The sequence below is a fragment of the Suncus etruscus genome, chromosome 2, assembly GCF_024139225.1.
Source record: "Suncus etruscus isolate mSunEtr1 chromosome 2, mSunEtr1.pri.cur, whole genome shotgun sequence".
Lineage (NCBI taxonomy): Eukaryota > Metazoa > Chordata > Mammalia > Eulipotyphla > Soricidae > Suncus > Suncus etruscus.
Genome location: NC_064849.1, coordinates 15,524,771 through 15,551,947, shown reverse-complemented (window position 1 = coordinate 15,551,947; position 27,177 = coordinate 15,524,771). Strand labels below are relative to the sequence as shown.

Below are 27,177 nucleotides of genomic sequence, written 5' to 3'. Positions count from 1 at the left end.
ATGCTAATCAAAACAACGAGTACCATCTAATGCCATAGAGACCAGCACACATCACAGAGAACAAGAAAAATCAATACTGGAGGGCATGTGGGGAGAAAGGAACTCTCATTCACTGCTGGTGGGAATGCAGTCTAGCCCACCATTTATAGAAAGCAATATGGAGACTCCTCAAAAAAAACCTGGAAATTGAGTTCCCATATATTCTATATAACTCTTAGGAATATACCTTAGAAACACAAAAAGACAATACAAAAATGTCTTCCTCACACCTATATTCATTGCAGGCTATTTACAATAGCCAGACTCTGGAAACAACCCAGATGCCCTCCCTTCAACAGATGAATGGTTAAAGAAACTGGTACATACACAATGTAGTATTATGCAGCTGTCAGTATAGATGAAGTCATGAAACTTTCCTATACATGGATGTACCTGGCAGCTATTATGTTGAGTGAAATAAATCAGAGGGAGAGAGATACACAGAATAGTCTCACTCATCTATGGGTTTTAAGAAAAATAAGATATTATTGTAATAATGCCCAGAGACAATAGAGATTAGGGCTGGAAGGACCGGCTCATGCTATGAAGCTCACCACAAAGAAAGGTGAATTCAATTAAGAGAAATAACTACACCAACAACTCTCAAGACAATGTTGAGTGTGAGAAGTAGTATGCCTGTCTTGAATACAGGCAGGGGATGGGGGAGGAAGAAAATGGGGAGGGGCATTGGTGATGGCACTGGTGAAGGGTGGTGTTCTTTTTATGACTGAAACCCAACTACAAACACATTTTTAATCATGGTGCTTAAATAAAAATATCAATTAAAAAAGAATTAACTGGGTACTTGTTGGTTCTGGTTGAGCCTTCTGTTACTCTTTAGGCTCATTGAGACTGGTAGATTTCTATGGTACTTTCTCAGCATATTTCTTGAGATATTATTGGCCTGACACTACTGTGAAATTTTTTTTTTTTTTTTTTTTTTGGTTTTTGGGTTACACCCGCCAGCACTCAAGGGTTACTCTGGCTCTATGCTCAGAAATTGCTCCTGGCAGGCACAGGGGACCATGTGGGATGGCAGGATTCAAACCACTGACCTTCTGCATGAAAGGCAAATGCCTTACCTCCATGCTATCTCTCCAGCCCCACTACTGTGAAATTTTGAGATGTCACGTGTCCTCTTGGAGTTCAGGATCTGTAACAAATTTGGTGGTGTGACATTTGATAAGATTATGTTTAGGAGGTAGGCTGTTTCTGTTGAAGGTTTTTGGGTATAGTGGTGGCTGCCGTGGCTTCAGGTAAAAAGGGGAATCTGCCCCTACCCATTCTGAGAATGCTCCATAGGACTATTCTGTCTGGGTAGAGTCAGATTACCTGGTAAGAGTTGGTGATCATTATTTTCTTTTGGTAGAGGAAATTATTTTTTTCCCCACCAAGATTTTATATATATGGGTGGAGGCTGCTAGGTTTTCAGGTGGTGGTGGTGGTGGTGGTGGTGGTGGTGGTAGTGGTGGTGGTGGTGGTGTGTTTTCACCTAATACCATTTTGAAAATATCCCAGAGTTCAACCTGTAATATGACCTCATGTGAGAAGGTTCAGATGCTCAGATTATTTGAGTTTCATCATGGAGCTGAGTGTTGGCTGTTGCTGTGGCTGCAGTGGTTTTGGAGTAAAAGGGTAATCTGACCCCACCCATTTTAAGAATGCCCAGAAGTATTATCCCAGACCAGACTACCATTGTGTGTATCCAACTACCATTGTGTGTATCCAAAATTGATAGAGGAGATTGAACTGAATACCAAAAACATATAGAGATGGTGGTATGAAGAGGTCCAAGGGTGTATAGAATATACAGGAAGTATAGATGTGTGTTACAGGTTGTCTTAGTTCTAATGATAAGTTTTATTTGAGGGGAGCCATCTGGCAATGTTTAGGGGTTATTCCTGACTATGCACTCAGCAATTACTCTTCACAATGCTCAGGAGACTAGATGGGATGCTGATGATCAAACTTGGGTTGGCTGTGTGCTGGGCAAATGTTCTACCCACTGTACTATCTTTGGTCCCTGTTATAAGTTATATTCTTTAGAACTTTTTTGTGTTTGGTGTCTAGCCCACATAATATTAACCTCATGGGCCATGAAAATAAGGTAAACGCCCTACCCACTGTACTGTAACTCCGGCTCATGAAATGTTTTGCATGGTAAAAGAAACTTCACCATACATGAAGAGATATCCTACCAAATGGGAGAAAATACTTGTAAATAATACATATCCAATATCCAAGATATTATCACAAGCTCAACCACATCAGTACTAGTAATTCCATCAAACAGAGGAGATGAGTGGATATTCCCCTGAAGAAGACATACCAATAGCCAATAAATGTATGAATAATATCATTATCACTTATCAGAAAATACAGATTACAAAAGCAATGTGATATCATTTCATACTTGTGAGAACAGCATATAGCTAAAATATTAGAACAACAAGTATTGGTGGGATATAGTGATGAGAAAGAATTAGCACATGAAAAAAATGCTCCATATCAGGGAGATGCAAATCAAAACAATAATGAGATATCTCATGCCACAGAGAATGGTACACATCACAAAGAACAAGTACAACCACTGCTGGTGTGGATGTGGGGAAAAGGAACTCTCATTCACAGCTGGTGGGAATGCCATCTAGTTCAGCCTTTTGGGAAAACATATGGCTATTCCTTAAAAAACTGAACATTGAGCTCCCATATGATCCGGCAATATCACTGCTAGAGATATATCCTCAGACCACAAAAACACAATACAATAATGCCCTCCACTCTCCTATGTTCATAGCATCACTATTTACAATAGTCAGAATCTGGAAACAAGCCAGATGCCTAACAACAGATGGGTGGTTAAAGAAACTGTGATACATCTATATAATGGAGTACTATGCAGCTGTTAGAAGAAATGAAGTCACGAAATTTGCTTATACCTGGATGGATTTGGAGACTATTATATTGAGTGAAATAAGTCATAGGGAGAGAGAGATAAGCACACAAGTCTCACTCATCTGTGGGATTTAAAAAAAAAAGACAGTATAATAATAACAACACTCAGAGACAATAGAGCTGAGGGCTGGAAGGACCAGACCATGATAACAAGCTTATCACAAAGAATAGTAAGTGCAGTTAGAGAAATAACTGTACTAAGAGCTAGTATAACAACGATAGAGAAAAATATAGTGCCTTTCTTGAAGACAGGCAAGGGGTGGAGCGAGTTAGGAAATGGGACAGTGGTGGCAGGAAATTTGCACTGGTGATGGGTGGTGTGCATTTCAAGGCTGAAACCCAATTACATATTTTTTTTCACCATTGTGCTTAAATAATTTTTAAAAATCCTATTTCAATGTTGGTGGGAATGTCACCTAGTTCAGCCTCTATGGAATACCCCCCCAAAAAAAAGTAAGAAAAGAACTCCCATATAATTTACAATTTCACTTTTTGTCATTTACCCCAAACATAAAATAATTAATCAAATTATATATAAATATAACTGTATTCATTGTAATACTTAATAAAATAGCCATCTAAATGTCTGACAACCAGATGAATGGATTAAGAGATTTTGGTATATCAATAATGATAGAGAAGAAATGGTCATTAAGAAAACAACCCCAGGGCCTGGAGAGATAGCACAGTTGCATTTGCCTTGCAAGCAGCCGATCCAGGACCAAAGGTGGTTGGTTTGAATCCCGGTGTCCCATATGGTCCCCCGTGCCTGCCAGGAGCTATTTCTGAGTAGACAGCGAGGAGTAACCCCTGAGCAACGCCGGGTGTGGCCCAAAAACCAAAAACCAAAACAAAAAAAGGAAAACAACCCCATTTGCATTAGTGTCACACAAACTCAAATATCTTGGAGTCAACTTGACCAAAGATGTTGCTCCAAGAAATAAGAGAGGACATGCGGAAATGGAAACACATACCCTGCTCATGGATTGGCAGGATTAACATCTTCAGAATGGCAATACTCTCCAAAGCCTTGTACAGATTTAATGCGATCCCTCTAAAGATACCCATGACATTCTTCAAAGAAGTGGATCAAACACTTTGAAACAATATTGGAACATTTTGGGACAATAAACACCCTCGAATAGCTAAAGCAATCCTTGGGAAAAGGAATATGGGAGGCATTACTTTCCCCAACTTTAAACTGTATTACAAAGCAATAGTTATCAAACTAGCATGGTATTGGAATAAAGACAGACACTCAGATCAGTGGAATAGACTTGAGTACTCAGAGAATGTTCCCTATACATACAATCACCTAATTTTTGATAAAGGAGCTAGAAATCCTAAATGGAACAAGGAAAGCCTCTTCAATAATTGGTGTTGACAAAACTGATTAGACACTTGCCTAAAAGCGAATTTAGACCCCCAGCTAACATCATGTATGAAGGTAAAATTCAAATGGATTAAAGACCTTGATATCAGACCTGATATCATAAGATATATAGAAAAACACGTAGGTAAAACACTCCATGACATTGAGACTAAAGACATCTTCAAGGAGGAAACTGCACTCTCCAAACAAGTGGAAGCAGAGATAAACAGATGGGAATATATTAAGTTGAGAAGCTTCTGCACCTTAAAGGAAATAGTGCTCAGGAAATAGAGCCACCCACTGAGTGGGAGAAACTATTCACCCAATATCTATCAGATAAGGGGCTAATATCCAAAATATACAGGGCACTGACAGAACATTACAAGAAAAATAAACTTTTAAACCCATCAAAAAATGGAGAGAAGAAATGAACACTTTGCCAAAGAAGAAATACAAATGGCCAAAAGGCAAATGAAAAAACTGCTCCACATCACTAATCATCAGGGAGATGCAGATCAAAACAGCTATGAGGTACCATCTCACGCCATAGAGATTGGCACACATCACAAAGAACCAAAACAAGCAGTGCTGGTGGGGATGTGGAGAGAAAGGAATTCTATTCACTGCTGGTGGGAATGCCGTCTAGTCCAACCTTTATGGAAAGCTATATGGAGATTTCTCCAAAAAATGGAAATTGAGCTCCTATACAATCCAGCTATTCCACTCCTATACTCTGGGTACACAAAAATACAATACAAAAATGCCTTCCTCACACCTATATTTACTGCAGCGTTATTTATCATAGTCAGACTCTGGAAACAACCAAGATGCCCTTCAAGAGATGAATGGCTAAAGAAACTGTGGTACATATACACAATGGAATATTATGCAGCTGTCAGGAAAGATGAAGTCATGAAATTATCCTATACATGGATGTGCATGGAATCTATCATGCTGAGTGAAATAAGACAGAGAGAGAGAGATAGAAGCAGAATAGTCTCACTCATCTATGGGTTTTAAGAAAAATGAAAGACATTTTTGCAATAATTCTCAGAGACAAAAGAGGAGGGCTGGAAGGTCCAGCTCATGACATGAAGCTCACCACAGAATGATGAGTGCAGTTAGAGAAATAACTACACTGAGAACTATCATAAGACGAATGAATGAGGGAAGTAGAAAGCCTGTCTTGAGTACAGGCAGGGGTTAAGGGTAGGGAGGAGGGAAATTTGGGACATTGGTGGTGGGAATGTTGCACTGGTGAAGGGGAGGGGGTGTTCTCTACATGACTGAAACACAACTACAACCATATTTGTAATCAAGGTGTTTAAATAAAAATATTAATTTAAGAAAAGAGATTTTGGTATATATACACAATGAAATACTATGCACTTGTCAGAAAAGAAAAAAATCTTAGAGTTTGCTGCATCATGAATAGAACTAGAGGCAAAATAAACCGGAGGGAGGAAATACCACAGGATCTCACCTATTTGTGATGTATAAAAAAACAAGATAAGGGAATAGGTGTTATCAAATGATGACAAATCTCTGACCTAGATTATGGAATCCAAGCATTGTGGGGAAGTATGAGACATGAGGATACATAGTTGAGCAAATATAAGGTCAGTTGGGAAGAATCTTGAACGCTTGTCTTGAACTTTGTATAGCAATACAGTAAGCATTAAGAAGGCAGATCTATTGTGATCATATTATCTTAACTATAATAAATAATTATTGTTTAAAATGTTCAACAGAACAAAAGCGACACAACAATGATCAGGAGGAGAGGCTTAGTGGTCAGCCATGGGTGGTCAGTTTTTGAAAATTATTTAAACATAGTTTACAAGGTTATTCATAATACAGTTGTGGGGCTGGAGAGATAGCACAGTGGTAGGGTGTTTGCCTTGCACGTAGCCAACCTAGGATGGTCCCCTGAGCTTGCCAGGATTGATTTCTGAGACAGAGTCAGGTGTAACCCCTGAGTGCCTCCGGCTGTGGCCCAAAAACCAAAAACAAACAAACATAATGCAGTTGGTTTTGTCCATAGTTACAAAGTTGTTCATGATTCAGTTTCAGTTATACAGTGTGCAACATCCTCTACCAGAGCACATTTCTCTTTCCCTCATCTCTCCTTCTGTCCCTCCCTCTCTTTCCCTTTTAGATAGTGTAGTCTACAATATCGTTACTGAACAGATATCATGCCAAAATATACTCTTCTAGATTTTTACTTTGTCTCTCTATTATCCTTTTTTTCCTTTTGTGTTTCTATTGGCCTTTGCTTGTCTCTGCTCTTTGCTATTCTTTTCAGTGTATCGTTTCTGACTTTCTGTCTGTCCTTTTCTGTTTTGGATTTTAGGATACACTCGGTATGCAGGAGGCCCTATTTGGCTTAATGCTCAAGAAATCTTCCTGCAGTGGTGGGGGCCACGTAGTGCCGGGGATTAGGTTTGCAGCTTTTGCCAAGCATGCCTTTCAGTCCTTTGAGTCATCTGCCCCACCCTCTGCATCTCTTCTGATAGCCACATACAACTGAAAAATCTTTTTAGAGAGTTATTTTACAATGATTTATGTTTTATGTTTTTTTATATTTTCTGTTCTTAATTTAAACAGGTATGTTTCTTATATTGACGTATGTATGAAAACACAGAGAGTAATGTTAGTAATGTTTTGAAATGGGCAGCGTTATCATTTCCTCTTCTTTAATTTGCAGAGATGAACGAAATCAGTCCATCATTGTAAGTGGAGAGTCTGGGGCAGGAAAAACGGTCTCAGCTAAGTATGCCATGCGATATTTTGCAACTGTAAGTGGTTCTGCCAGTGAAGCCAATGTTGAAGAAAAAGTCCTGGCCTCCAACCCCATTATGGAGGTAAGAGAGCACCATTCTTGACCTTGTTACTGGCAAATCATAGTTCCTCTTTTTTTAGGAATATGCTTTAAAAAGTTGATACACACACATTACTTTGGAGTTTCCTGTTCTCTAACAGTATGCAAATCCTTTTTCCCATATTAATAAAAGACATGAAAATTAGAAATTTAGTAAGTTAGATATTTTGAATAAAGTTCACGTGTAGAGGAATATACTTCATTTCTTATTCCTGAAATCTTTAAAAATTGTAGGGCCAGGATGATAGCACAGAGGGTAGAGCATTCGTCTTGTACGTGGCTGACCAGGTTTGATCCTCGGCATCCCACATGGTCCTCCAAGCCTGCCAGGAGTGATTGCTGAGTGCTGAGCCAGGAATAAACCCCCAAGTGCCACTGGTTGTGGGCTGAAAACCAAAAGAAAAAAAAAGAGAGTCTATACTCACTAGTACTGGGTAATCCTAGAACCACTCCTGACAGTGATTGAACCTGTATTGATTGATGGCCTGGTTGTTCAGTGCTTATGCTGGTGGTGCTCAGGGTCCCATATGGTATCTAGGATTAGATTATTATTAGGCATGTTAGGCATGTGCTTACCATTTGTCCTATCTCTTTGACCCCCTTAATCCTGCCCTTTATTATTTTTTAATTGAATTGTGTTCAGTTTCTTATCTAACTACTGTACAACCGGCAGTGGTACTTCATTGTTTAAGAAAATTTGCATCTATTTCTTCTTTCATATGCTACCAATTGCTATATGCCTCCAATCCTGAATTTTTATTTAAAATGCTTTTCAAATATAGTAATTTCTTTGCTCAGACAAGAATGATTTATTTGTCTACATTTTTTATGTAAGCTTTTGGTTTGGGTGAGTTTGAACTATAAATTTAAATCATGTGATCTTTTTTTTTAACTTGATTGATTGATTGGTTTCTGGGCCACACCTGGTGGTGCTCAGGAGTTACTCCGGGCTCTACACTCAGAAATCACTCCTGGTAGGCCGGGACCTCACATGGGATGCCAGGAATTGAACCGGGTCCCTCCCAGGTCGGCTACATGCAAGGCAGATGCCCCACCACTGTGCTAGCTCTCTGGCCCCTAAATCATGATCTTTCTAACATTTTTCTTTTTGTTTCTATCAATCATATTGCACTGCTATAAGTTAGTCAGAAAACAAAATTCAGGATCTGGAACAATAGTACAGCCACAAAACCTTTGTCTTACAAGCATCCAACCTTGATTCAGTCCCCACCACCCCATATGCTCTCCAAAGCCTACCAGGAATAACTTCTGAGCATAGAGCCAAGAGTATCCCCTGAATATTTCCAAGTGTGCGTCCCCCCAAAAAAATACATAAAAAAAGAAAATAACAAAAATATTGAGTAAGTAAAAGTTCTTAAGAAGGGGCCGGAGAGACAGATGGAGGTAATTCGTTTGCCTTTCATGCAGAAGGTCATCGGTTCGAATCCTGGCACCCATATGGTCCCCCGAGCCTGCCAGGAGTGATTTCTGAGCATAGAGCCAGGAGTAACCCCTGAGCGCTGCCGGGTGTGACCCAAAAACCAAAAAATGTTCTTGAGAAAGGAAGAATTATGAAAAGTTATTCTTTCAAAGTTACATTTATATGCTTACATTCAAGAAAACGGACCTTTTTCTGTGAGAATATAAGTATTTTAGGATTTCCAACTAGATAACCATTTGTTTATAAATGTAATTTTAGAAAATTTACATTTTATAACCAGTCCTATTACATGGAATAAGTATTGTTAATTGGGAATATTTGTTTGTATATGCAGAAACAAATTTTTCTTCTTAAACATTCAAATCAGCATATTTTATTACTTTTTATTTTTCTTTTGTCAAGCTTTACTTGTCACCCAAACACAGATGGAAGTTAGAACTGGCCTCATGTACTTGTGGTACAAACTGGTTTTTGCTATAATCAGTTCAGAGGTAATTGTGCTTGGTTTGCAGTGTTGTGTGTGATACTTGAAAACAGAATTCTTTGACCCTTTACCCGTTGGACTTCCCCCTAGAGCGACAGGACTTGCATTTATGGAGGGGAAAGGACAAGTTACACTCTGGAAGATATGTTGAAGAAGTTTCCCTTCTGAGCACACTGTGTAAAAAAAAAAAGAAAAAAAATTTGAAGTGGAATAGAGAGTAGAAAATAGATGCTCATGCCAAGGGAATAAAGACTTTTAGCCAGTATTTAAATTATAATTAAATATTGTTGCATGCTAGTGGTATTACATTTGAGGAGATTTAGTTTTTGTTTTGGGGTCAGAAAACAACAAATTGTCTATTTTGGCAAGTTTTGGTCACAATAGCAAATTTTTATTACTTGTCAATAATTCAAAACTAGATGATCCCTAGTGTTATAATGATTTTAAGTTTTATTTGTAATGGTATCTCTCCTAGCCATATAATAATACTAATACTAATACTTATTCTAATACTACAAGTCTGGAATGAATCTTCTAGAATAAATCAGGTTAAACTAACTTGGTATATTATCTTAAATAATCAGTACATGGTTGTGAGAGAGATAGTATAGTAAGTAAGGTACTTACCTTCTATATGGCTGATCCCTGTTCAATTCCCAGCACATTGAACACTGCCAGAAATGATTTTTGAGTGCAGAGCTAGGATTAATCCTTGAGCATTGTCAGGTGTGGCCTCAAAACAAAAACAAATCTACTGCATGGGTTCTTTTCCTGAACTAAAAATAAAAAAAAAAAACACACTATAGTGACATTAGTTATTCTGAAGTACATATTTGAGTTATGTTAGGAGTGATGTTAAGAATTTGGTATTGGGGCCGGCGAGGTGGTGCTAGAGGTAAGGTGTCTGCCTTGCAAGCGCTAGCCAAGGAAGGACCGTGGTTCGATCCCCGGTGTCTCATATGCTCCCTCCAAGCCAGGGGCAATTTCTGAGCGCGTAGCCAGGAGTAACCCCTGAGTATCAAATGGGTGTGGCCCAAAAAAACAAAAACAAACAAACAAACAAAAAAGAATTGGTATTAGGGGCCTGAGTGATAGCACAGTGGTAAGGCATTTGTTTTGCAAACAGATGACCAGTATGGCCACCAGGTTCCATCCTGGCATCCCATATGGTCCCTCGAGGCTGTCAGGAGCTATTTCTTTTCTTTTCTTTTTTTCTTTTTGCTTTTTGGGCCACATCCAATGGCGCTCATGGGTATTTACTCAGAAATCGCTCCTGGCTTGGGGGATCATATGGGATGCTGGGGATCGAACCAAGGTTCGTCCTGGATTGGCCACATGCAAGTCAAACGCCCTACCGCTATGCTGTTGCTCTAGCCCCTAATGAGTTATTTCTGAGTGCAGAGCCAGAGTAACTTCTGAGCACTGCTGGGTGGGACCAAAAACTAAAAAAAAAAAAATGGAATTGACATTACTTTTTAATATGCAGCCATAAGGACTTTACTATTTTGCTAGAATAAAGGAAAAAGATAAAGCGGTCAGTTATTCTTTGTTATTTTCTTTTATATTATTGTTTGGTTTCTCGGCAATAACTTGGATTAATAAAAATTGGGTAAAAAAGAGCTAATCAGTTTGAAATATTAAAATGGATTCTAAGACTTAAGAATGGCAAACAGGGGCCGGAGATATAGCATGAAGGTAAGGCGTTTGCCTTGCATGCAGAAGGATGGTCGTTCGAATCTCGTCATCCCATATGGTCCCCCGAGCCTGCCAGGAGCGATTTCTGAGCGTGGAGCCAGGAGTAACCCCTGAGCGCTGCTGGGTGTGACCCAAAAACCAAAAAAACAAACAAACAACAACAAAACAAAGAATGGCAAACAAAGGATTTATAGTTATATGAAGAAACACATAGGTAAAATATGGCCTAGGAAAATGTGTAACTTTAATTCTGTCTGAAGACTTTGTGTCTGCAGCATCAGAATGCCTGTGATATATCTGGATTTCTAGTAATCTGTTAGAACTGAATACCAATTTCCTACTGAATATCAATCTCATGTTCTTTATTTCAACTGTTTTGGAGGCATTTGTTATGTTTCTCTATAGCCCACATATGAGAGAGAGATCATACTGTTTCTCTCCCTCTTCCTTATACTAGCCAAATCCCTTCATGTAGCGGTAGGAAAAATGCCACTTGAGTAGACTGGAGATAATAGAATAGAGAGGGGGCAGTGACTATCATGGAAGGATGTGTTCAGTTGAAGGAGATAGTAGGTAGTTTAAAGGTGGTAAAGTGTGATGTATAAGCTCTATCAGAAGTAGTACTGCAAATCATAGTATAAAAACCACAGTACTATATATATATATATATATATATACATATATATATGTGTGTGTGCATGTATACAGACACATATATGAGTGGGAGGCAAATGGAAGGGGGATTCGGTGAAGGAAATTGGACACTGGTAAATGAATGTCTGAAACCTAATTATCCTAAAATGGGGTCAGGGTAGGTTCTTGAGACACAGTGGGTCTTAATAGTTTGCTTTTTTTTGTGGGGAGGGTTGGGTTTTTGGGTCATATCCAGTGATGCTCAGGGGTTACTCCTGGCTATGCACTTAGAAATCACTCCTGGCTTGGGGGACCATATGGGACGCCATTCTTCCTGGGTCAGCTGTGGCAAAGCAAACACTACTGCGCCACCGCTCCAGTTCCAAATGACCTTCAGTAACCTTAGTTGAAGTTTTTTTGTTTTTGTTTTTGTTTTTGGGCCACACCCGGCAGTGCTCAGGGGTTACTCCTGGCTGTCTGCTCAGAAATGGCTCCTGGCAGGCACAGGGGACCATATGGGACACCGGGATTCGAACCAACCACCTTAGGTCCTGGATCGGCTGCTTGCAAGGCAAACACTGCTGTGCTATCTCTCCGGGCCCTGTTGAAGATTTTTTAAAAAAAAATTCCATTTAGTAAAGAAAAGTAACTTATTCAACATTTCACTGAAATCAATAATAAAGTTAAGTACTCATAATTTCTTTCCTTGTAATTTATTTACAGAAGGTATGATATGGGTAATATACAAGGAATAATATTTATATAGATCAGAAACACTTCTTTTGGATATTTTTTGTTTTTTAATAAGTACATTTTAAACATTTAACATTTAAACATTTTAAACATTGTCATTTACAGAGTTGCTCATAATACAGTCATTTCTGTTGTTCAGTGTTCTAACAATTATACCACCTGTGGGTGCTTGCTTTTGCACCCAGGAACCAATCTTGGCAGGCTAGGGGACATACAGAATACCAGGGATCCAGCCTGAATCACCTGCAAGCATTCCAAACATCCTACCCATTGTACTGTCATTGCTCAGGCCTTTAGACAGCATTATTTATAATACTATGAATGATAGGATTTCATGTATAAACTACATCCCTCCATCACAGTGCCAGCTTTTCTCCACCATTGTTCCAATGTCTTTCATCATTCCCCTATCCATTTCTCACTTCCCATCTCCCCTGCTTTGGTAAACTTTCTGCTAAAGACCAGTTCTCTGTTTCTGTTGCTTTTGGGTCTTTGCTATTTCATTGCTATGCCTCTTTATATCTCACATAAGAAAGAGGTCATTCTGCATCTCTTCCTCTTCTTTTGACTAACTTCACTCAGCATACACTCCAGATCCATCAACATAACAGTAAACTGCATGATTTCGTCTTTTCTTATAGCTAAATGGTATTCTCTCTCTCCCTCCCTCCCTCCCTCTCTCTCTCTCTCTCTCTCTCTCTCTCTCTCTCTCTCTCTCTCTCTCTCTGTATATGCCAAGGTTTCTTTATCAGTTTTTCTTAAGCATGTGACTTGTTTACTTTCTTTTGCTTTATTAACTGTACCAGCATTTGTTAGCACTCATCAAACTTCTCCATTATAGTATCTTTGAAGTTCTCACCTGAGATTCTATAAAACTGATACTGTTAGAGTCTTTCCAGACTTATTTCTGCAGTCATTGAGTTTGTGGGCTTCTATGTGGCTGTGTTGACATTTTGATTGTATGTTTTCCTATCATCACCTGGTCCTTTGGCTTCAGTCCCTGGGTTTAGTTTATCAGAGTTAGAGAACCTGTAATTTTTTTTCCTGTGCTTAATGTTTCTGACATGGGAAAATGCTTTTATTTGGTTTCCTGGCTTTACCTAGTGTTAGCAGTCTTCAGTACTTCAGTACTTCCAAGAATGTTTCTAGCCACAAGATCATTCTTCCTTTGTGCTGAAAGCCATGGGAGTAGCCAAGACCCACCCTTCCACTGCTCTTTCTTAGCCTTCATTGTGGCATTTGCTTCCAACTCCCTCTGTGAACTTCTACAGTTAGCTCTTACCCTGGGCTCCTGCTGCCAGCTGGCATGGCAGGCTCCTCGCTTCTTTGTGTCTCCTTCCCTTTCCTAAGACACCAGTGACCATTATTGGTACTTCCGTCATTATTGTTCCAAAACAAAATTCTCTGGAGTCCACTTTGGAATTTTAATATTTTTCCTTTCACCACCAAGCTGCTTGCAGAACAGAAAGCTATTTATGTTGTTCCTGTTTCATTGTTTCTTGGTTCTGATCACCAGGCTCCTTACCCTGCCATCTTCCTTTATACATTTTTAATATAATATTTTGCTTACTGCAGGCCTGAGTTGGATTATTTTTAACCAAGTGATATTTCTCTTTGTGACCTTTAGTTCTTTTAACTACTGTTTGTCTTAAGTATTTTCATTTAGGGCTGAGTAATAACACAGTGGGTTATTTGCCTTGCATGTTGCTGACCCGAGTTCAATCCTCAGCATTTCATAAGGTCCTCCAAGATTCCCATTAGTAATTTCTGAACAGAGTCAGGAATAACCCTTGAGGCCTCTGTGTGGGGCCCAAAAAACAAAAAAGATTTTTTCACTTATACCTTTTAATCTGACTTATTACCTATCAGGATAATGTATTCTTGGTTTGAGTTTTTTTAAATTTATTTACTAGCTTATTTATTATGAAAGATGTTAAGGGAATACTTCTGAGATATACAAAGGAGATACACATGACCCTTTTATGTTTTAAAAATAGTCAAGAGGGAGGGGGGTGTTTCCGAGACACCACTTTGGTCTGTGATTTGGACAATTGAAGAGAGCATGGAGCCATGTCCTCTCCTTGTTGCCTGCTGAAGCTTCTGACTCCCCGAGAGGCGTTTGCTTCCTAATTGCTGGAACAAGGAAGCCTGGGGTCTCTTTTAAATTATACCTCACTGGAACCCACTTGCTGGGACCCTAAGCATTTGTCCAGGAATAACCCTGGAGACGGGGAGGAAGGAGAGAGAAGGCTGTGGGGGGCAGCTGAGGCTGCATCTTCACCTTATCTTGGCCAAAAAGCCTACAGCATGGAACCTTGCTGTGACGCATTGCCTGCTGAAGCTTCACACTCCACCAAAAAAATTACTGTGAAAGATATGTAATCCACCTTGGCCAAAACAAAAATCCTTAGTACAGAAAAATGGTTAAATGTGGGGTAACAAGAGATGGGAGTGAGGGAGTAAAGGAATAAAACGAGTGCCTGGACGGCTTTCAGATAATGACAAGCAGATGAAAAACAATGATATCCATATATTTCTCATAATGTTCCACAATGGACAATGTTTCACAATGGTCAGGTTTAATAAGAAAAATACCCTGGTAAGTCCTAAGGCCAGAATCTATTGTGCTGCTATTCCCACCTCGCTGGCTTGCCCAGCCATGTGGCCAGGCAAAGCCCTGGAGTACCCGAGGAAGGAGCTAGAGAGGTGCTGGGCTGACCCATGTCCCGCACCCCTTCCTAGGTCTGGTTACAGAGGCCTTTGGCATGGCGGAGAGGGCTGCCAAACGCCATGCTGGCAGGACCTCCCAGCTCGGTTCCCAGGAAGGAAAGAGATCCTTACGGAGCCAGAAGGCCAGAAGGTCAGAGCCCCCACCCCAGACCCTCCCTTTGGAACTGGGAGGAAAATGGGGAAAGCCTAGGAAAACCAATAAACTCCTCCAAGGGACCCACCTTGCGGCTTGCCCAGCCATGTAGCCAGGCAAAGCCCTAGAGTACCGGAGGAAGGAGGTAGAGAGGTGCTGGGGTGACCTATGTCCCGCATCCCTTCCTAGGCCTGGTTACAGAGGCCTTTGGCATGGTGGAGGGCTGCCAAACGCCATGCTGACAGGACCTCCAGGCTCGTTTAATTATCATTATTACAGTTGTTGCTTTGAAATATTCATTAAGCAACTTAGATAATATTGATGTGCTTGGGATTTTTTTCTAGGTTTTTTTTTTTTCATTTCACTGAGTCAGAGACAATTTTTTATTTTAGATGTTATGAGTTATTTTCTTTGAAGGGGGGTTGGGCCCCACCCAGTGATGCTCAGGGGTGACTCCTGGCTATGTGTTCAGAAATCACTCTGGCTTGGGGGATTATATGGGAAGCTGGGGATGGAACCAAGGTACGTCTTGGATCAGTGGCATGCAAAGCAAACGCCCTATAACTTCAGCCCCGTGTTATTTTAATAATATTATTTTTTCCAGGTAACATTATACTAATACCTAAAGCAGACAGAGACATTTTCAGAAAAGAAAATTTCAAAGCAATCGCTGATGAATTTGATGCATCAATCTTTTAACAAAAATCTTAGTTAACCAAATTCAACAATATCACAAAAATCATACACTCCAAACAAGTAGAATTCATCCCAGAGATGCAAGGCTGATTTAACATGTACAAATCAATTAATATAATATACCATATTAATAAAAAGGGATCATATCAGTCAATGTAGAGAAAGCTTTGACAAGATCCAACATCCATTTATTATTATTATTTTTTGGGGGGTTTTTTTTTCGGGGGGGGGTCACACCCGGCGGTGCTCAGGGGTTACTCCTGGCTGTCTGCTCAGAAATAGCTCTTGGCAGGCATGGGGGACCATATGGGACACTGGGATTCGAACCAACCACCTTTGGTCCTGGATCGGCTGCTTGCAAGGCAAACGTCGCTGTGCTATCTCTCTGGGCCCCATCCATTTATTATTAAAAAATACAACATCAAGAAAATAGGGGTGAAGAGAACTTTTCTCAAGATAGTAACAAACCCGGGGCCAGAGAGATAGCCTGGAGGTAAGGTGCTTACCTTTCATGCAGAAGGTCATCGGTTCGAATCCCGGTGTCCCATATGGTCCCCCGAGCCTGCCAGGAGCAATTTCTGAGCACGGAGCCAGGAAAAACCCCTGAGCACTGCCGGGTGTGACCCAAAAACCACACACACACACACACACACAAAAGATAGTAAACCCATAGCCAGTATCATTCTTTTTATTTATTTATTTATTTATTTATTTATTTATTTATTTATTTATTTATTTATCCACATCCAGTGGTGCTCAGGGGTTACTCTTGGCTCTTCACTCAGAAATCGCTCCTGGCAGGCTTGGGGGACCATATGGCATGCCAGGGATCCAACCTGGGTCTGTCAAATGCCCTGTTGCTATACAATTATGCCGACCACCAGTATAACTTTTTTTGTTTGTTTGTTTTTGTTTTTGGGCCACACCCAGTGAGTTCAGGGGTTACTCCTGGTTGTGTGTATAGAAATCACTCCTGTCTAGGGGACCATATGGGATGCCAGGGATCAAGCCAGGTTCATCCAGCATTGGCCACATCGCTCCTGCCCCCAGTATCATTCTTTTTATTTTTATTTATTTATTTATTTATTTTTGTTTTGGGGTTATACTGAGTGACACTATATGCTCAGAAATCGCTGCTGGCTTTGAGGACCATATGGGATGCCAGGGGATCAAACTAAGGTCCGTTCTAGGTTAGTCATGTGCAAGGCAAATGCCCTACCACTGCGCCATCAGTCCCCCCCTTCCCCCCAGTATCATTCTTTTTTTTTTAATTTTTTTATTTTGAATTATGAGAACAAAAGATGCAAAGAAAGAGGACAAGGTAAAGTTACAGTGGAAGGACAATCAGCCATAACATAATTCTCAGAAGAAGTCCCCTTGCTGATATCTTAACTTTGAACTTTCAGCCAAAGAACGTTAAGATAAATAAAACAGAATCCTTGGGGCCGGAGAGATAGCATGGAGGTAAGGCATTTGCCTTTCATGCAGGAGGTCATCAGTTCGAATCCCGGCATCCCATATGGTCCCCCGTGCCTGCCAGGAGCAATTTCTGAGCCTGGAGCCAGAAATAACCCCTGAGCACTGCCGGGTGTGACCCCCCCCAAAAAAAAAAAAAAACAGAATCCATGTACAATTACTTTGTCCCTCAAGTCCCCAGATTGTAGCACATTATAATATTTCTTAACAGCACACAAGGCAATATAAAGCCATAAAACTTATGTAACTCCTTAAACATTAGAGGCATAGTATTTTTTACATTTCCATGTACATGCATATTAGCTTAAGTTAACCTCAAATTTTAAGTGGTTGCATTTTAAGGATTAGAGTCAAAAGAGCACAGTAAAAACGGTGTTAGAGTGGCAATTGTTGTTTGCATAGGCCCACCAAAATATGAGAGGCATGGAAAGGAATAGCCTTGGCCTAAATACAAAGAAATCCTACCCCTGAAGTTTCCTGGCATTACACCAACTCTAGGCTTCAGGCAAGTTATCGTCCAATCCAAGACATTGTCTGTAGTGCCAGCACACTTTTCACACAGTCTCTGTTGTTGGTATCATGTTTCTGTATTAAAGATCCTGGAATCTGCATATCCTACATTGAAGTCATGATGTGGAGCATCTTCTTCTCGTTTCACCTCACCATGAAAGGGCAATGGAGGAAGCCCTGTCCTGTAAGCAGGTCGTTGTTGTTAAGTCTTCTCAGTGTTAAAGGAAGTCTCTTTTGAGCAGGTCGATGTCTGAGCAGTGGTAGGGTCTTCCGTGGTAGAGGATTGCTTCCAGGTGATGTTATAGACAAACCTCACCATTAAGGGGCAATACAGCAAGCCCTGTCCAGTAAGCAGGTCATTGTTCTTGTTAAGTCTTCTCAGTGATAAGAGAAGTCTCTTTTGAGTAGATCGATGTCAGAGCAGCTGTAGGGTCTTCCCTGGTAGAGGAATGCCTCCAGGTGATGTTATATACAACCTTGGATGTTTTGTAGATGTCTTCTCTAGATCAGGGGTGAATGGAGAATGCCCATTCTTCTGAGGCCTGTACCAGGTCTTTATGTCAATGTTCAGGGTGTAAGGTCTCATTGCACTACAAGATTTGTGTGTTCCCATCTCTATTAGATAAGAACTTATTGGTATGTATAGTATTTTCCCATTTTAGTGTGCCTAAGCAAACAAGAAATAAAGCCACGTGGTGCTATCAGATATATGGGGGCGTAAGAACATTTCCAACAATACCCATGACTTGGTTCAAACATAAGCATTAAACTGAGGGATTCTTTCACACCAAATTTCATATTGAGCAGTTCAGAAAGAGAAGATAAAAAACATGGGGGGGGGGATCATCACTGTATAAGAAAATATTCAGCAAAAGTTATAGCCATCAAAGAAACACCCATAAAATGATGAACAGACGTAAGTGTCCTTTTTATGCCTTTTAAAATAGTTGGGTGGGTGTTAACTCCAGGGCACCACTTTGATCTGTGACTTAGGACTCTACAGTACTTACGTTAGAAAGGGTAAATGAGGAGTAATGATGATAGGAGTTAAGGAAGTTAAAGAGAAATATGATCTTATGAAGGGGTATGCAAAAGGGCAGAGTACAAACTGGACATTCTGCATATATAAAAACATAATTCAATGATAGTGAGTACTATTAATGTTTCTTGTGTGCGCGGGGGCTATAGCCTTTGAAAATATAGACTGGACAGAGATTACCAGTGACTTCAAGTTTGGCGGGAGCCTGCCAAACCCCTTCCTGCTAGACTCCCGCCTCCCAAGAAGGAGAGATCCTTCAAGAAGCTGGGAGGCCAGAAGTTCAGGGCCCCACCCAAACCCTCCCTAAGGAGCTGAATGAATAATGGGGGAAGGCCTAGGGTACCTTCGAGCTCCACCAAGGGGCCCAACTCACCGGCTTGCCCAGGCATGTGGCCCGGGGAAGCCCTGGAGATCTGGAGCAAGGTGGTAGAGGGGTGCTGGGGTTACCCAAGTCCCGCACCCCCACTAGGCCTGGTTAGGAAGGCCTCCAACATGGCGGGAGCCTGCCAAACCCCCTCTTGCTAGACTCCCCCCAGTATCATTCTTAATATTGAAAATCTGGAACTATTTTCTCTGAGATCAGGCACAAATCTATATGTTTATTCAATATAGTATTAGAAGTCCAGATTACAGAAGTTGGACAAGAAAAGCAAACAGAAGAAATCCAAATTGGAAAAGAAGTTAAATTATTATTGCAGGTGACATGATAATATAAATAGATTACCCTAAAGAGTCCACAAAAATGTTCCTAGAAAATATAAAGTCATACATGGGGCTGGAGCAGTAGTACAGCTTGTAAGGAGCTTGATCACTGGTATCTTCTCATTTGGTCCTCCTGCCCACCTGGAGTGATTCCTGTGTTCAGAGTGGTTCCTGAGTTCACAGTGCCTGTTGTGACCCAAAAACCAGAACCACAACAAAACTAAACTAAACACACACACACACACACACACACACACACACACCCCTATAAAGTAATACAACAAAGTAGCTGGCTACAAAATCATTTCACAAAATTTAGTTGCATTCTGATAATCAAAAAATGAAACAGAGAGAAAGAGATCATGTAATTTATCCCATTTTAAATAGTATCCAAACTAACAAGTATCTAGGATTCAACTTATTTAACAAAAGATGCGAGAGATCTATACCATAATAACTTTAAATAACTTAAGAATGATATAGAAGAAGAGCCAGAGAGACATGGAGGTATGGTGTTTGCTTTGCATCCAAAAGGTTATTGGTTCAAATCCCGGCATCCCATATGGTCCCCCGAGCCTGCCAGGAGCAATTTCTGAGCGTGGAGCCAGGACAACCCCTGAGCACTGCCAGGTGTGACCCAAAAACCAAATAAATAAATAAATAAATAATAAATAAATAAAACAAAAAATAAAAGAAAGAAAGATATAGAAGAAGACCATAGGAAATGGAAAAATATTGCATGCTCATGGATTGGAAGAATCTAATTGCTAAAATGACTGTCCTACCTAAGTATTATATAGATTCAATTTAGTCCCCATTTAAATTCAGATGACAGGGCCGATGAAGTGGCTCTAGAGGTAAGGTGTTTGCCTTGCAGGCGCTAGCCAAGAAAGGACCGCAGTTAGATCCCCCAGCGTCCCTTATGGTCCTCCCAAGCCAGGGACAATTTCTGAGCACTTAGCCAGGAGTAACCCCTGAGTATCAAACGGTGTGGCTGAAAACAAAAACAAATTCAGATGACATTCTTCAAGGACCTAGAAAAGTCAGTAATAAAGTTACATGGAATCAGGAGACCACAAATAGCCAAAGCATTTGAAAAATAAGAAATGTGGAGTTGTCTCGTTACCTAATTTGAAGGTATATTATAAAGCTATAGTGATTAACACTGCCTGGTACTGGAATAAAGATAGGCTCTTTAATTGATGTATCTGAATAAAAAAAAATCCGTTGACAATACCCTATATATATGGACAGTTAATATGGAGTAAAGACAGCCTCTTTAATACATGGTGCTGGAAAAAATGGATAACAACATGTAAGAAATTAAAACTCTATTAATCTCTCATACTTTACCAAAAGTAAACTAAAAGTAGGTCAGAGACTTACAGATTTGACCATAAAGTAAAAGAACATTGAGGAAAATATAGGATGATGCTCTAGGATTTGGGCCTCAAATCCATTCTCAATGATCAGATACCACTGGCAAAGGCAACAAAATAAAAAATAAACCAGTGAACTTTATCAAATTAAAGAGTTTCTGCATAGCAAAAGAAATACAACTAAAACTAAAAGATAACTCAATGGGAAGAAATATTTGCATTCAGCACTTCAAATAAGGTGTTAATATTCAGAATATATAAAGTGCTAACAAAGATCAATTGAAACAAATTCAAAAATTCTATCTGAAAATGAGGAGAACAATTGAACAGACAAGCATATTGCTGATATGCACTAGAAAAAAAAGAGCTTAGCATCATTTATCATTAGGGAACTCCAAATCAAAATGACATGGTATCTTTTCACACAAGTGAGAATAGCAAACTATCAAAGGTAGTAAGGAATATGGCAGAAATATGATGAAAAAGGAATTCTTATTCATTGCTGTTGGGAATGTTGCCTCGTTCAATGAACCCTTTGGAAAATGGTATGGAGAATTCTCAATAAAGTTAAAATTGGGCTCTATAAAAACCAGCAATTTCACTTTTGGGTATGTAGCTCTAGGCCTTAAAATATTCATTCAAGGGGCTGGGCGGTGGCGCTAGAGGTAAGGTGCCTGCCTTGCCTGCACTAGCCTTAGACAGACCGCGATTCGATCCCCCGGCGTCCCATATGGTCCCCCAAGCCAGGAGCAACTTCTGAGCGCATAGCCAGGAGTAACCCCTGAGCATCACCAGGTGTGGCCCAAAAACCAAAAAAAAATATTCATTCAACAGGATGTATGACCACCATTATTCATTGCCATAATGATTATGATAGATAAGATATGTAATTAACTTAGATGTCCAGTGATAGATGAATAGATAATGAAGATGTGGTACATATATACAACAGAATACGATACAGCTACAAGAAACAATGAAAAAATTTAATTTGATGCAACCAGGTTGGATCTGAAATAGTTCATATTGAGTGAATTAAGCCAGAAGAAAGACAGACACAGGATCATCTCACTTATCTGTGATATGTAAAATAATTGTAATAGGAAAGGTAGTAAAAGGGGGATGCATAGAATTCCCTTGACCCATTGCTGAGAAGGTTTCTGTGCACTGGCGCTTCAGTTATGTTTTTGTGACTAACCCAAGTTTTGCAATAGATTTTTCTATAAACTATTGGAGGATACAAACCCAGGCTCCCTGTATGACCATTTCAACCCCATCAAGAGTGTATTTTAAATTAGCCACAGGCCCCCTGGGCTGACCACCTAGTCCAGGGGACCAAGGTCCCCCCAAACCTGGTGGGTCTTCAAGGCCACGCCTGGTTAATCGGGCCCTGGGGGGAGGGGGGGGAGAAATTCCTCCCTAGGCATCCAAAAACTACAGAGACTCGGCTGGGCTCAGAGCACTCCGCATGCCAGGATTTCTGGGTGTCTTTGCCTGGTATGTTGGGGGCTCTGGGCAGGACAGCTAGCCACAGGCCCCCTGGGCTGACCACCTAGTCCAGGGGTCCAAGGTCCCCCCAAACCTGGTGGGTCTTCAAGGCCACGCCTGGTTAATTGGGCCCTGGGGGGAGGGGGGGGAGAAATTCCTCCCTAGGCATCCAAAAACTACAGAGGCACAGCTGGGCTCAGAGCACTCCGCATGCCAGGATTTCTGGGTCTTTGCCTGGTATGTTGGGGGCTCTGGGCAGGACAGCTAGCCACAGGCCCCCTGGGCTGACCACCTAGTCCAGGGGACCAAGGTCCCCCCAAACCTGGTGGGTCTTTAAGGCCACGCCTGGTTAATCGGGCCCTGGGGGGAGGGGGGGAGAAATTCCTCCCTAGGCATCCAAAAACTACAGAACGCGCAGGGTTCTGTACTTCATGTATTCAGAATATTCCTTATTCTTATGTTATGTTTTGCATATACAGAATGTTTATTTTGTATTCTGCCCTTTCCCACACCCATACAAAGCTCTTTTTTACTCCTTAACTCTCTAACCCCCTCTCAAACATCACTAACCTACATTACTCTTTTTAACTTCAGTAGTGTACAATCCTAATCACAGTCCAAAGATGTGCATTGTGTGTGACAACCCCAAATTGTTTCAAGATACATAAAATGGACACGTATTTCTTTAGAATATTTTGTGGGTTTTTTTGGACAGCTATAATTCTTACTAAATTTTTTCTTATACAGTGATGATTCTAACCACTTTTTATCTTCTCTTTTTGAGCTGTTTAACAAGGAATTTTGGTGGAAGAGTCCCCCAGTTTAATGCTTATGATTGAACCATGTCATGGGAATCATTGGAATTGTTCTTATGGCCCCCATATGCGCCAATAACACCACGTGGCATTGCTTCTTATTTGCATAGGCACATTAAAATGGGAAAATACTATACATACAAATAAGATCCTATTTAATAGAGATTGGAACACACAAATCTTGTAGTGCAGAGGGACCTTACACCCTGAACATTGACATAACGACCTGGCACAGATCTCAGAAGAAAGGGCATAATCCATTCTCCCCTGAACCAGGGAAGCCATCCACGAAACATCCAGGCTGGTTTATAACATCACCTGGAAGCAATCCTCTACCACGGAAGACCTACACTGCTCAGACTTCGACCTGCTCAAAAGAGACTTCCCTTGACACTGAGAAGACTTAACAACGACAACGACCTGCTTACAGGACAGGGCTTCCTGCATTGCCCTTGATTGTGAGGTGAAAGGAGAGGATGCTCCACATCCTGACTTCAATGTGAGATATGCAGATTCCAGGATCTTTAATACAGAAACATGATACCAACAACAGAGACTGTGTGAAAAATAAAAGTGTGTTGGCACTACAGACAATGTATTGGATTGGACGATCTAGCTTGCCTGAAGCCTAGACTTGGTCTTATGCCAGGAAACTTTAGGGGTCGGGTCTCTTTGTACTTAGGCCAGGGTTATTTCTTTCCATGTCCCTCATATTTTGGTGGGCCTATGCAAACAACAATTGCCACTCTAGCGCCATTTTTACTGTGCTCCTTTGACTCTAATCTTTAAAAATAACTCACTTAAAATTTGAGGTTAACGTAAGCTAATATGCATGTATATGGAAATGTAAGAAAATACTATGCCTGTAATGTTTAAGGAGTTATGTAAGTTTTATGGCTTTAGATTGCTTTGTGTACTGTTAAGAAATATTATAATGTGTTACAATCTGGGGACTTGAGGGACAAAGTAATTGTACATGGATTCTGTCTTATTTATTTTAATGTTCTTTGGCTGAAATTTCAAAGTTAAGATATCAGCAAGGGGACTTCTGAGAATTATGTTATGGGTGATTGTCCTTCCACTGTAACTTTACCTTGTCCTCTTTCTTTGTATCTTTGTTCTCATAATTAAAAAAAAAAAAAACTCTAAAAAAAAAAAAAAAGGTGATAACATTACCTGGTAAGTTATACCAAGGAAAGTTGCTGCAATTGAGACTCAGGTAGTTTCATACTTACTTCTTAGCAGACATAGTGACATGTTTTCTTTCCGTAGCATCCTTGAGACTATTGTAAGAAGTTTGTAGGTGGACAATAGTATAAAGGCTACTTACTCAGTTAAGTTAAAATTCTGCTGGTTTATTTATATCCTCAAACTATTTATTTGCAATTCTATATGTAATGGGCACATAAATGATGCAACAACTACATTTTACAGGAAAAATACCCAAATCAGATCTTCTATCCGTAGAATAAGAATTTAAGTTATGTTCAAAACTTTTGGGCTGCAGGGAGATAATAAAAGCTATAGCATATGTTTTTGCACATAAGAGTGCCATGTTTAATCCCATGCATATATAGTCTTCAAGTAACACCAGGAGTAGAACACTCAGTGAAGAACAGTGGGCAAGACATAGCCTCTGAGTACTGTAAGACAAAACAAAACAAAACAAGACATCTTTTTTATATTGTAAGAATTTATTCAAGAGACAAAATTGATTAACATATTGAGGTGAACTAGCATAACATAATATAGTAACATAACATAATGTAATTAATATAATATAATAATACATGTAAGTCAAAGAACATTTCTGATTAAAACACAAGTTTTTTTGATCATAATGGCTTACATATCTTTCTCAGTAGTATTTTAGGTACATATTAACATTGAATCAGGGGAATACCAATCACCAAATATGTCCTCCTCCCATCCCAGTTCCCTTTCTGCAAACCATATCCCTCACCATCACCACCCCCCCCCCCTGGGCTGCTAGAGTAGGTGGTCCCCTCTTTGTCTAGCTTACTATTAGTGATCATATATCTGTTTGGTCTTGTTACCCTCCTTATAACAAGACATCTTTTAAGCATTCAAATAATTGTACTTTTATAAGATGTTACTTGTGGAACATATGAGAAAAAAAAAGGACCTAAAACGTCTATTTAATAAAACAATACTTTGAATATATTTTAAGAGGTGCCAGAAATATTTTAATAGATTAGATATAGAGTTCAGATTTTTCTTAGAGAACACCAAGGTTTGAAATGTGTTTGCAGTACTCCAGCAGACTTCAGATGAGAGAATAGGAACTGCTATCTGGGTTAGAGGATTTCTGAGATATTATTATAATTAGTTTGCTTAGTGGTGATTGGTTGCATAACTGTTCGAAAAAACTCATATACTGGAGATCAACAAATTGCAGATTCAATTAATCCTAGAATAGCTATCTAACTTATATGGCCTGGAAAAAACCTTATCAAAAAGTCTAGTGTCATTCCACTGTAAGGATACTAAAGAATAATCTTATTACTAAATATTACAAAATCTCCTACATGATTATAAATTCAATTCAAAGTGAAAATGAATTTCATCAAATGAAATTAAATATGTATCACTTCAAATTATATACTGCCTTCAATTTATCCAACATTGTAAATGTCTTCTGTGTGTTTATTCAAACCCTACAAGATTTTATTCATTATATATTAGTGAAATAAAAAAAAAAGAAAGAGTGTATTTTAAAGGGTTGTTTTCTGCTCTCTCTTACGTTTCTATGTGCGATTCTGTAAATATCATGTTATCAATTGCAGTAAAATCTCACATTTTTCTCCTGTTCATAGTCAATTGGGAATGCCAAGACAACGAGAAATGATAATAGCAGCCGTTTTGGGAAGTACATTGAGATTGGTTTTGATAAGCGATATAGAATCATTGGTGCCAATATGAGAACTTATCTTTTAGAGAAATCCAGAGTAGTGTTTCAGGTAAGTTAAGCATGTACATGTACATTCTTATGTTAGATTGATTATAATTCTATAGCTCATAGCATGTATTTTATATATCCTGATGTGTAGTCATTTACAGTATAATATTTTATTTATATAGTTAAGTATTAATCACCCTACTCCTATTGTTCTAATATTAGATAGAGACAGAGCAGTGCTACAATATATATGTACATATACTTGTATGATTTAAACAAACAAATGTGAAATAGCCAGAAGAGTGGAGGAAATGTAGATCTAACAGAAAATTTAGTCTATAAATAATAGAAATTGGGCTGATAGGTAATTAATTAAAGGTGAAGTTATTTGGTGACCAGTAATGCCAATTTTTTTTTCTTGTTAGAGACATTGAATCTTAAGGGCAAAATTATACTGATGACTGATGACTGAAATCTTTCTGCAGACCCACCTAATTTTTTTAGTTGTCTACTGAAGAGCTCGACACTTTGCCTAAACATGCTTATGGTCATTGGCATATTGTTAATTTGTTCAGTGTGCCTTTCATAATTTTTTAACAGATATCAGCACCTTTGGGTATTGTTGGCTTTACTTGTACTGTTCTTTAGCCAACCGAGCTATACTACAGAATTCAAGGATATGATATTATAAAGGTTTGGTTTTGTACAAATAATAGTATGACAGTCATACTATTATAATTTTTTATAATTTTTTATTTTAAAATAATTTTATTTAAGCACTGTGTTTACAACATTTTTCATGATTTATGTTTCAGTCATACAGTTATACTTCCCTTCACCAGTGCATGTTTCCTGCCACCAATGTGCTTAGTTTCCCTCCCACCCCCCTGCCTACCTCTTGGCAAACATTTTACTTTTTCTCTTTTTTTCCTCTTTCACTCTCTCTCTTTCTTTTACCACTCCCCATTTTTTGTTTGTTTTGGGGCCACATCTGGTGGCACTCAAGGATTATTCCGATTATTCCTGGATATGTGCT

General features: G+C 39.5%; 1 protein-coding gene across 1 annotated transcript in view; it reads left to right on the top strand.

Annotated features, from left to right (window-relative positions):
• MYO5A (myosin VA) overlaps window positions 1-27,177 on the top strand; it is a 150,238-nt gene that overhangs the window by 8,628 nt on the left and 114,433 nt on the right. Inside the window, 2 exon segments of the mRNA XM_049769351.1 lie at window positions 7,074-7,230; window positions 26,059-26,202. Of these exon segments, the coding sequence (XP_049625308.1) occupies window positions 7,074-7,230; window positions 26,059-26,202 (301 nt within the window).